We start from the raw sequence: 12,538 nt of genomic DNA on the forward strand, positions 1-12,538 counted from the left end.
ATAGTGTAACAATACGAAAATACCCTCCTAAAAGTGGGGCGTCCAAAAGAAACCCTAGAAAAAGACTCGTAAAACAACCATGACATAAATAAACTCATTATGATTTACACAAATTGAATAGTGTTATTTAGCAAAATTAGTCAAAAAAATTCTAGTAGTTGCGCGCTTTTTCCTCCTTTTTTTTTGTTTTCTCTCTCCTTCGCACCCACTAGATGATGATTCTAATTTTATCACATAATTTGTTACAACTAACGACTATTTGTTCGCATGTCACATAATTCTTTCGTCATCATCTCGTCATCCTTTAATTTATACCACAATATTATTATTAAAATTAAAATTAACAATAAAATAAAAATAAAAGAAAAAGAAATCCTTTATTAAAAAATTGTCGTCATCATATTTGATAGATATCACAATAATGTCGCAACATAATCATGATTTCAAGAACAAACCTAAAACAAAAGAAGTAATTAACTCCTAATAACCCTCCAAAATTAAACGACTAATCCATCGATCCAGGTTGACGGAATTTACAAGAAAAGATTACAACCGTTGGATCAAATCAAACTAAAACTAAAACTAAAAATCAAGCCCTAAAACAACCAACAATAGGATTATGATGATGGTGATGATGATCATGATGATGATGATGGTGTTGATGAAGATGAAGGGATTTCTCTTGATCAATCAATGCTTGAACGTAACGAAACTCCTCCACGTGGCAAGGAATAGTGATAGTACCTTTGTGATGAAAACCGTACTCATCTTCAGCTTCTTTAAGAAGCTTCATAAAAAGAGGGTGATTGAAATGTGATATTGGTACCACGAATCTTTGCTGTTCTTCTTCTGTGAGCCCCACTTTTATCGCCAAACAACCCTTCGGAATATGGTGTTGCTGCTTCTTGTGGGGTAGATGCAGGTGAACCATTTTTATTTTCTTTCTTTAATTGGGAAATTAAAATTGAGAAAAAAATTATTATTGAGGGTGAAAAAAGGGGGAAATTAGATGTTGTATTAGAGGAACACGAAACAAATTGGGGGGGTTGTTTTGGAGAAAAGATGGAGGGTTTGAGAGATTGCCATGTTTACGAGTTTAACCTAGAAATTATTGTGAAGGAATTGAATTACCAAGAGAGAGAAATTTATAGAAAGAGGGTTTTTGGTTGGAATGAATTTGGGTTTAAATCGAAGAGTTGAGTTTAATTACATAACAACCCATTAATTGTGGGGCCCAATTCTATGTTTTGTGCGATGACGGCTTTAGCCGTTGGGAGTTTTCTAAGGGTAGGGTTGTTTTTGTTTTGTTTTGTTTTTTTTATCTTGTTTTTTGGTTCATGTTTTTGATCATGCGTATTGTAATTTGTAAGTGGCTAGAAGGATTCGTAATGAGAGTGATGAATGACACGAGGGTTAGTGACTTTGGGTGAGGCATTAAAGGGGTTGCGGAGGACTAGTAGGATAACTGTTGGTCTGTATGCGGATGATATTGTTTTTTAAAAGATAAAAATAAATATTGTTCTATTTTGATTGGAAAACTTAGATGATTAAAATTTCAAAATTATAAAATTTGATGTACATACATTTTTTATTTTTTTTTGAACGGACGTACTTACATAATATCAAGAGTTAATGTAAAAACAATTAAAATAGTGAAAGATTATTTTTAATTTTTTTGACAAGGGTAAAGGAAATAATATAAAACCGATATGTTTAATATAAAAGTACAATAAAGTACGTGCATGGTGGATGTGAGACCTGTAAGTTAATTAATTACAAATAGGTAGAGATATAAATACTCCTCAATCTATTAATATTACGTTTAACCTTCCTAATATTTGCCAAAATACCATGATTTTTACTTTCAAATGCCTAAAAGTGGGGCTTTACGTACAATCATATATTTTTAAGAGTATAAAGGGTGTCCAGTTTAGAATTAAATTCAATATTACTCCGTGAAAATAAATAAATAAATAAATTAATGATATACTTTTTTCGAATACAAATACGTTATATAACAATTAGAAAAGACTATTTATGTGCCTGTGGAATACATAAAAAAAAAAATCAAAAATACTAGTAAAATGTACAGAGTATTTTTTTTCTCAATCAATATACCTGGATGTGCATTTCATCTTTTATCTTTTAATAATCTTAAACAGTTCTTTATTTTAATGTTAGTATATTTTCACTTTAAGAGTATAATCATAAACAAGCTGCCAATTGATAAAATAATGCCGAAAGTCAAAAAGAAAATGAGTACAAGTGGTCCTTTGGATAGAAAGGTACATTAGAAGAACAATATTTGTACTCCCAAACTTTGTGGGCACCCGCAATTTCTGGATATTTTCTAATACAGCATAATAATTAATGTTCCTTCTTTTCTTGTTCAACCAATATTTTTAGGATCCACTTATTCCTAATCCGCAATTGATGGTTAATTGCTTGGATAAATTTTAATCAGGCGTTCAAAGTGCAACATCAAATAAAAACTTATTGTCAAACTATTATATTTCATATACATTCTCAAATATCAAGAATACGAAACAGTTTTTTTATTTGTATAAACAAAAATAAATTAGTTTTTGACCACAAACATAAAATTTTACTCCGTAATTTAAATTAAAAAACAAGATTGCACTGATCATAATTTTTTTAAAATAGTTTCTAAAGTTCAGTTTAATGATCATGCAACATAGACTAAGAGTACAATGTCATCAAACCTTGATATTTTTAAAAATTACATTAACAAATAAGATTACAATGTTTTTTACTTTTTAATAGTTTAGTTAAATGAATAATGATTAATTCAACGTAAAGCTTTCAAAGAACCTATCATCAAAACTTAATTGAAATAATTGTACCTTAATAAAAGTGTTTATTTATCAGTAATTAAATCAAAGTTAGTGTGTTATATTAGATATCAATTAATAAAATTGATTATGTACTCTGTATCATTAATCAGATAAAAATTACATTGTAGTTTTCAAAACCCGGTTCTCAATATAACAAAAAAGGTACTCTCTACCTGTCTCCATGGAAACAACTCTAATACTAATGATAATAGTTTCCAGTGCTGGTATAATAAAATGAAGTTATTTCAAAAACAAAATAAATAAAATAAAATGACGTGAGTATTCTTCGCATAATCACACTGGATTCATAAAAGTAAATATTCTTTAGTCTTTACAAATTACAATGAGTTATGACTCGGTGGAGTGTGTAATTCATGTTTTTGTTGTGGGCCGGGCTGCGTTGCAAAGAGAAAATTAATACGGGCCAATCTCGTTGGATAATATGAGTGGGTTAGATAAGTGAGAAAACTGGGCCCATGAATCTGAACATGGTGGCTCATCTTTGCAGCAAGTTTGGGTTCAAAAGGCTTCGTTTGCTGGACATCCACTGAGTGGCTGCAAAAATAAAGCAACGTGGGCTAGCGCAAAGGTTGTGTCCACTGGACTATAAACTAAAATTATAATTTAGAATAGTTGGTTAGTAAATTATTAGACAGCATTGTTGTCTTAATTAAGTTGTACAACCTATTTGGCTAGGATTACAAGTTGTGGTGAGCGATTAATTATTATGTAATTTATGTAAAAAACATTAATGAGAGTTTTCATCAACGACGCAAGTGCTTGAACACTAGGCCATAGTCGATTTAAATAAAAATCCCTGTTGGATTTATTGGTTCTTGATTGTCTTTAATTTCATTGGAAAACAATGCACTTATTTTGTGATAGTGAGATCCTTATCTTTAATCAAGTTTGTCCTCCTTGAAAGCTCAAAACACCACTAATGTTGATTGCCTGTGTGCGAGGGAACAGTTGATCGCAATCAATATCGTCATTTCTCTTGTTACCTTTCCTCATTAATTAACTTGTATTCCCACCGCGGGCTCTTTCATGAAACATTTTAATGCATTACTTGTATCTTTGCCGTTCACGGGTCATCACTGTATTATACAACAAGTATAATTATTTGTATGGCTTATGCATATTATTTGATACGTCGTAATAGATAGTAATCATTACAATTAGTTTAATTTGTACTTATATCTTTTCAACACGGGTCACCACTGTATTATACAGCAAGTAAAATTACTTTTATGGCTTATGCATATTATTTGATACGTCGAAATAGATTGTAATCATTACAGTTAGTTTAATTTGTACTTATATCTTTTCAACAATAAGTACAATTTATAGCGTCAATTATAATGCAATGTCATCTCCATCATGAATTTTCAAATGTTATCTCTGTGTACAAAAATTTTCTGCACTTTTTTTATTCTTTGGATTATCGAGAAGTTTAGAAAACACAGCCAGTGATTAAGTGATTGTGTCATACTAAATTACTAAAACTACTACTCTACTCTTATCATATAACTATATATAAGTCCTAATCTTTTATGATCTACTGCATTATTAGTCCTTTATGGTATTGATGTGTATGGACAAAAGCAAAAAGATGATTATAAACATTATTTTGTACGGCTTCTTTCAGATATAAAACAGCCATAAACATAATTTTTTGTAATACTTTGAATTTCCCTCAACTAAAAGTTTTGATAAGATATAATCTTTTGACTTCGTTATGAAAGTGATGTTAGTAATAGTTAAAAGTTTGTAATTCAATAATTAATCACGTCGTCTTACATCATATTTGGATAACATAATTGCTCTTTTTCTTTCTTCTTTTTTCTGTGTTGTGTTACGTACCAACTCCAACTACTTCTCAAGTTGTAAAACAACGTTGACTAAATGTACTAATCTGCTTTGAAAATCTTTGAACTAACAACTTCACAAAATTCATTTCACATGAACAATAACTGAAGTTTGTTTCCAGAACTTGTTAAATATATTTTGTTCAATTGTTCAATCGATGCTAGGTTTGTTATGATAGTAATGATAATATTTAGGTTGAATAGTGAATCGTAGTACAGTGATGCAATTAAGATAACAAACTATTAATCACTTCATGTACTTCGCTATCTAAAACTAATCTTCAGACATATTAAGAATCAACTTTGATTCAACTTAATTTGCATAGGTATTGCATCAAACATTATTATAAATTTATATTAATTTGGTTTTAAAATGAAATGGTATACTTTCGTGACTATAATATAATTAGTCTGTAATGAATGCCATTTTCTGTTATATTAGCATAGTTAAAAATTTATTACTCCTATGTTTAGAGGTGATTGGGTATATTAACGAATTATCCAAAAAGATTGTCAAAAAGAAAATGATTTCTTGGTTGAAGAGCATTTACATAGATCACATGCATATGGAAAGTAGAATGAAAGAATTTGACTAATAATATTCACTCAATTTGGACATTAATACAAAATCAACGACACAGAAAATAGCTGGAGTAAGTAAGACCGTCACTAATCATGTTTTGCTTTATAAACTATATTAGCCATCAATCTAATCAAAGTTGAAACACTGCGTAAAAGACAAACCTATTATCCACCCTTGAACACAACACTTGGCCCTCTCTAAGGTATCCAACGTCATTAGTGTAGTATCAAGAGACTTATTTTGTGATCACTCATCATTTGTTCAACAGCATATATAATTAATACTTCAAATTTTGTTTTGTAATCCAAACAACAGTAACATTCCAAACAAAGATTGTGGCATTGCACCAACATATTACATGTACGTACACACCATCAAACTAGTGATTGATCACTAATTAAACTGTTGCTGTTTCGCTACTCATATATACTCGATCCCTGGCCTTCTAAATAAGTCCCTTGACACAATTAAACCAATAATGAAGCAAATCATATGAACTTAACATTTTAAGGATGAAATCCTGCCTTAGTGTAATTGTATGTAATGCCCAGCATTCTGCAACACAAAACAAGAGACTATACTATACCAACTACCAAGTGCATAAAAACCTCCGCTCCTATCTTTTCATATCAACTGTTTACCTTTTTTTTTTTTCTGTCTGTGTTTTCTCATCACAACATATCACACGTTGTTGATATCTTATTTAGCCCCTCCATAATAAAAAGGTAAAAAAAAAATGCGACAGAGTAATGTTGTAAAGAGTTAGTTGTAGGCTTTTAGCAAAAAGATAGAGCATGGTAATCTGTACCCACACCATTTTTAACCCCCTTTGTAACAATTTTTACCCATGTTTCTGTAGTACTACTACATTCTTCAATAGAAAGCTGCTTCACCTACCCATCTTTCTCTTTACTAGGGGTTCTTTTAATTGACTTGTTTTCTCATCCTTTTTAGCTGGCAATTATAAGTGTGAGGGTTTCACCGCTTTAATAGTACTACTAGTATAGTTAGGCAACTAATAGAGGACAATTATAATGTGCTTAATTGATAACAATATTAGCTTTAATAACTTAATAGTACCATCACAGTTAGGCAATTAACAAAGGACGATTATAATGTGCTTATAATATTAGCTTTAATAATAAACATAAGTTTTGGTTAGCTGTTCGGCAATTAGCTAGACTACAGGTATAAGATATAGGAGTAAGGCTAATGAATTGATTATTAATAATTCAATAAGTAATGACTCATGAGGCAGTTAAAACCCAGAGAACGTCAGTAAAGATTATAGAGTTCCAATAAACAAAGCCTCATTAAATTGGGTGCACTGAATCTCTAGAATCCTGCATTCAATCAAAACCAACATTAAAATCAATAAGCTATCTTATCACAACTAAACAAGTACTCCCTATTATACTTTGTATATTGGACAAATGTGCAATATTATTTCAAGCTCTGGATAGTTGAGATCTTATGGGATAACAGGTCTAATCTTAGCTTAATAGAAGGAGAGACAATCAACGAAGATTGTAAGTATGAGTAGGACCAGGTGTGATTCGATTGCGATTCTCTCTAGTAACTAGACGGTTTTTGCTGGTATGAATGTAAACACATGGAAAATGGAAAATGGAAAATGAGAAATTTTATAATAGATCTGAAGAGCTGAGAGAGAAAAGTAGAAAAAACCCTAGGAGAGAGAAAATAAAAGGAAGAAAGATGGAAGAAGTGAAAAGGTGAAAAGGAAAGTAGATCTGAGAGAATCTCTTTCTCTCTCACAAACACACACATGGGTGGTAGACAAATCCCCATGAAACCATGGTATTATAATGATGAGGAAATGATGAGGAATTTGAAGAATGAAAAATGACTGACAAATAATAATAATCATAAAAAAAATCAAGGAAAGTAATGATGAAAAAAACTTTATATTCTGAGCACACTTACAGAATCTAGTTAGAGTTAGGGTCAAAAATTATCATCATTACACCAATCAGCCAACCTAAACCTCTGCAACACGTACAATCTCTATTGAAAAATAAAAAAAAAAAATACCTGAAAATTTGGGAAGGAGGAAAAAGAGGTGTAAGGGAAGCAGATAAAATTAGGGGGAATGAAGCCTGGTCCGACGACGGTGAAAAGGCGAGTCCTTGTCCTGGTTCTCGTGTTCGTCGTCCTCGAGCCAGACAACATTCCCCTCAACTCAATTGCTTCCAACCCATGCCAATTGGTTTAATGAAATTGGATTTATAGGGTGATGAGTGATCTGATGAGTACCCCCAAGAAAAACGGCTTACTTGAAGGGGGGAGGAGAGAGAAGAAGAATGAAAGAAAGAAAGAGATGAGAATGAGAATGAGGAAGGAAGCGGATTGTGAGGGGGGTGGTTATAATAACACCGGCCTCATGAGAGAGAAACTTCTCCCCTTTACTTTTATTTTATTATTATTTATTAAAATAAAAGCAAAAGAATATTGAAATTGTTTTGAAAAAAAAAAAATAACTAAGGGTTGAAGAAAAAGACAAAAGAGACGAGGACAGTTGAAGCTGGGCAGATAGTATGAGGTGAGGATTATGGGTCCCCCCAACACCACCACTCTGGCTATCACCACCTCCTTCAATTTCACAGGGAACTCATGCTTTCTCTTTCGTCTCATCTTATGCACCACGTATTTCATTCATTCATCTACAAATTACTTCTTCCCATCATATATAATAAGTATTCTTTCCATTTAACTATGTGCATTTGTCACTGTTTACTTTGACTAAAATATCTATAGTTGTCTGTTAGTAAAAATATAACGGAATAAAAGTAATTCGTCGCATTTTTTTAGAAATAGAATTAAAACTTCTCAATATAATATATGTTCATGGTTTATATTTAAAGTATGAAAATTAATTGGGTGAAAGGTTTGTTTTCCAAGTGACTGATAGGTTTCTAAAGAGTGCATTTTAAGTCAACTTATGCTGTAAAAGTATTATTTCACTTGCAAGTTGAGCCTGTTTGATAGAATATCTACAGATTCTACTCCGTAATATACAAGGTTGGTGGACAATTCAATCTATCACCCATTGTTTTAGGTTAAAACCTTACTACTAGAAATATATGTGGTTAATTAAACTCTTTAAAAACTCGTTAACTTACCTATGGTTGAAAAAGGCTAACCCATTCAAAATCTTTGGCTAGGAGGGTTTCAATACTTGTACAACTAGACAACTAATCCTGATACACTTATTCGTCAAGTAAAATTTTGTAATTGAATCGACTAATCTACTTATAACGACTCCATGTTATAGAATAAGATAACCATACAAAGTATTTCCTTAAGTTTTGGAGGGGTTTATAGTTTGTGTGTTGTGTATATAATACATGATTGGTGTCATTAAAATAAAAATCCTAACAGGAGTAATTTGCATAATAGACTAAAAGATAAATACAGTACGTATACATATAAAAAAAATTAAAAACAAAGAAAGACCTAGAGAATTGAAATAGCTACAGGGGAGGTAGTAGAATGGCGTAACTTGTGATTCAGTGTCACTTTCTTTTTATCTCATTCATTCATGCCGTAAGCTGTATTCAAGTCCACGTGATTGACCCCCTAATTAATGATTCCAACAAATTTTTAAAAGCCTACTTCTAAGTTCTTCGTACTTACCACTGTAAATTTTCATTTACTTGCTCAAGGACTAAGGAGTTTATACTTCGCTTTTACTGCCATGGTCAATGGACCTATACTACTGTTATTACCAGTTGAATTTTCTCTTAGACTTGGACATCTAATTATTCCACCTTTTATGAAATTCCTACATCACTTTTGTCTAATTGACCTTATACTTCTATAATTTACAAGTGCTTGTTCACTCTTTGACTTGGGTTTATTAAACTACATATATATCAGATTAGGATCGGAATACCAACATTTCGAAAACAATTCAAGGAATTTTAACTTAAGTGTACTAATTAATTCTATATTGAAATAGTTATCCAACATTGAAGATAGAGAGAGACGGTGACTAGTCCTTATTATAGTAGTTCATTTTGTTTACGTCACGGGTTGTTTTGTTAAATTTTTACTACATATTCACCTCAATTTTTTTTAGTTGACACGTATCCTTGTTTAAAAGTCTTTTTTTAGTTGACACATTTCCTTTTTAGGTAAGTTTTTACTTTGCACAAATTCTTATATGTGGCTAACCACAGGGTGTGGCCGGTCATTATAGGGGTTACTTCGTTAGTGTAATAGGAGTTATTTGGTCAGTGTTAATGGGGTTACTTCGTTAGTGTTAATGGGGCTACTTGGTCAGTTTTACAGGGGTTACTTGGTCAATTTTATAGAGATTACTTTGTTCTTTTATAAGAGGTCATACGATGTGGCCAACCACACATAAGACATGTTATTTTACTTTGCATTTACAAGGTACCCCACTTGCTTTATCATTCTCTCTTACTCTCTCTGCTCTTCTTAATATATGTGCCTAAATTGCACGCGTCAACTAAATAAAAACGGAGGAAGTATATGGTAAGACTTAGTTAAAGAGATGTGTAAATCATATACTATCAAGTATAATTTTCCTGTGCAATCTTTTAATTTGACCGTTAGTAACACCACAAACCACCAATCATGACGCAAACTCTTTGAAATTTACCACATACAGAAAACTTGAAGTTGTTAGGAGAGGAGATAAAATAAAAAAAAAATAAAAAAATAAAAAAAAAGGCAGATTGTTTTAACCTAGAAATTAAAAAATGGCATAGTACAAGTATACAGAGCAGAGAGAGTGTTGTAGTAAATGAAAGGTGGAAGACATTAATATCAAAGACCATAAAAGAATGGGGAATTGTACAGTGATAAAATATAATGTCACCCTAATTTATTTATATTTTATTTAAAAAGATAAAATAAAATAAAATAAAAAAAAATAAAATAAAAATAAACAGCAAGGAATCAAAGTAAAGAAGGAGCTGCAAAAGAGTCAGAGGAGTGGTTGGGTTATTTATCTGCCCGATAATAGTAACACGCATTTAATAAACATTGGAATGTTTAGTCTGATTATTGAATCCTAAATTAGGATGATCGCAATCATTAATTAATTAATTAAAATCTTAGGATTACACTTTTAGGTGCCGCGTACTCCTTTTAACGCCGGCGAAGTTTTCGAGAGACACACCCATCACCGACATACAAGCGTCTCCGGGTCCACATTCCATCCCCCTCTTGCTTGTTTCTTTCTTCCCTTACAACTAGGTATGGCTTCATTGCCTTCTAGGTGTCCTCCAATCTCTAACCCGTCACGATGACATGAGTGATTTCAATTTGGTGTGTGATCAGTGAACCCTAGCAAAACCTTTTAAGTTTTATGTTTATCAAACAAAAATTATTGGAACTTGTTTAACATACATTTGATACGGAGTAATTGTTAGCTTGACATCAAACTTAAAAAATGTACTGGTCTATACTATCTACTGATATGTCTTCTAATTTCTAAACACTAGTCAATGACAAGGATAATAGATTTAATTATTAGCACAATTTTGGCTGGCCATTATTATTTATCTGTTCATCAATCAAAAATTGGTGATGTTGATGATTTTTTTTTTCAATAATACGAAGTAAGTTATAAATTTGACTATAATAGCGTTGTGAGAGTTTACCCTTTCAAAAATTTGTATTTTATTTTTTCAATCTTCATTTGTGTGAGTTAGGGTCAGTTCCTTGCCACGTGCCAAATGTACGAGTAACACATGTTAGAATCATTGGAAAGTTTCACCTGAAATTGCTTAAAAATTGGGGTACAATATTATTCCTTTAAATAAATATTTATAAACCTAACAAACATGCACGGATTGAAGAAGGTCCATAAAAAAATAAAAAGCATAAGAAATGTGAGTAGAAGGCATGATGTAGTTCGTATGTATGAATATAGATGGTAGGGCAAAGTAGTAGTCATATTCTTATTTTACCTGAAAACTGTGCATGTGGCATAAATTAGGCTTATACTAGTAGAGTATTACATTAGGGACCACGAAAAAATCAATGCCACTGCCCTAACGATGTATACAGGACTTGTTATGTAAATGGCATAAATCAACTGATAATGATATTGCATTCTTTTTTGGCATTTTATTTAATGCTTGCTCACCAATTTTGATTTTCATTTTTGATTTTGAAGAAATGAGTACCAATTTTAGGTTTTCACACTATATATATTCAACTACCTATATGGACTATATTTGTATGTACGTTGATAAAAATGCTTAAGATGATTTTAGCAACTTAACCCCTTAATTTTTTTCATATTAGAAAGATAAATACATTACCAGATGTATGTATGTACTGCTACATACCTAATATGTAAAGTAAGTTAAACTAAATTGAAGATAAGCGTTTAAAAATTTGTTGATCATATAGAACATTATACACTCTTGGCTTTAAAAACAAAATGAAATTAATTATTTTGTAATTGCGGATTATTATTGTTGTTGTTACTACTAGTCTACTATTATTACTACGAGTCTACTAGTACGGTATTACAGCATACATTTTGTATTTATTTATAAATTAAATGGCTACATGAGTAACATAATACAGTAACTTTGAGAATGGAGCTGTAAAATGGCTAGAGTTATAAAAGTCAAGATGAAAAGAGGAGCTTTAAGGTGCAAGTAACTTTTAGAGTCAATTTTATTCTTCCAATGGCCTTTTATACCACATGTTTTTGTGGATACGTCCATTTATATTACTGTTGGAGTATTTATTATTGGAATTTGCTCATCATCACTTTTTATCCTTAAAACTTTGCTTTCAATCGACGTATAACATCACATTAGCTTCAGCAATGTGTGTGAATTGTGAAATTCGTCCACCTTTAACTTTTGCCTTTACATTCTCTTGGTAGCCCCAATCCTCTTTAGCTTAAATTATTTTTCCTTGCTCAAAATTAAACTTTTATTTATTACTATATCTAATTTATTGACTTTGACGACCTTGAATATTTCCTTTACTACTCTACCATACAATTCAAGTAATTCAAGTCGTAATACAACGATACAAACCAACAAAAAATTACTTACAATAATGTATGGCGTGCTTTTTATACCATCTTTCTCATTGATCATAATATTTTACACAACATAATTACATCTATGTCATTTTATCCAGCAAGAAGAAGCTGAGATAAGGAGTAATAATAGTGCGTGCATGACTTTAAACAATGCGGCAATACCTATTAAAGA

General features: G+C 31.3%; 1 protein-coding gene across 1 annotated transcript; it reads right to left on the minus strand.

Moving 5' to 3' along the window:
- Nucleotides 1-358: 358 nt before the first annotated feature.
- LOC110731698 (auxin-responsive protein SAUR32-like) lies at nucleotides 359-1,711 on the minus strand. The gene has a single exon (XM_021911580.1). The coding sequence runs from the start codon at nucleotides 929-931 to the stop codon at nucleotides 590-592; it is 342 nt and encodes a 113-aa protein (XP_021767272.1). The 5' UTR covers nucleotides 932-1,711; the 3' UTR covers nucleotides 359-589.
- Between the last annotated feature and the right edge of the window lie 10,827 nt (nucleotides 1,712-12,538).

The sequence above is a fragment of the Chenopodium quinoa genome, unplaced genomic scaffold, assembly GCF_001683475.1.
Source record: "Chenopodium quinoa cultivar QQ74 unplaced genomic scaffold, ASM168347v1, whole genome shotgun sequence".
NCBI lineage: Eukaryota > Viridiplantae > Streptophyta > Magnoliopsida > Caryophyllales > Amaranthaceae > Chenopodium > Chenopodium quinoa.

What these genes read in the sequence shown, in the direction of transcription:
- LOC110731698 (XM_021911580.1), bottom strand. Translation starts at nt 931, where the DNA reads ATGGTTCACCTGCATCTACCCCACAAGAAGCAGCAACACCATATTCCG.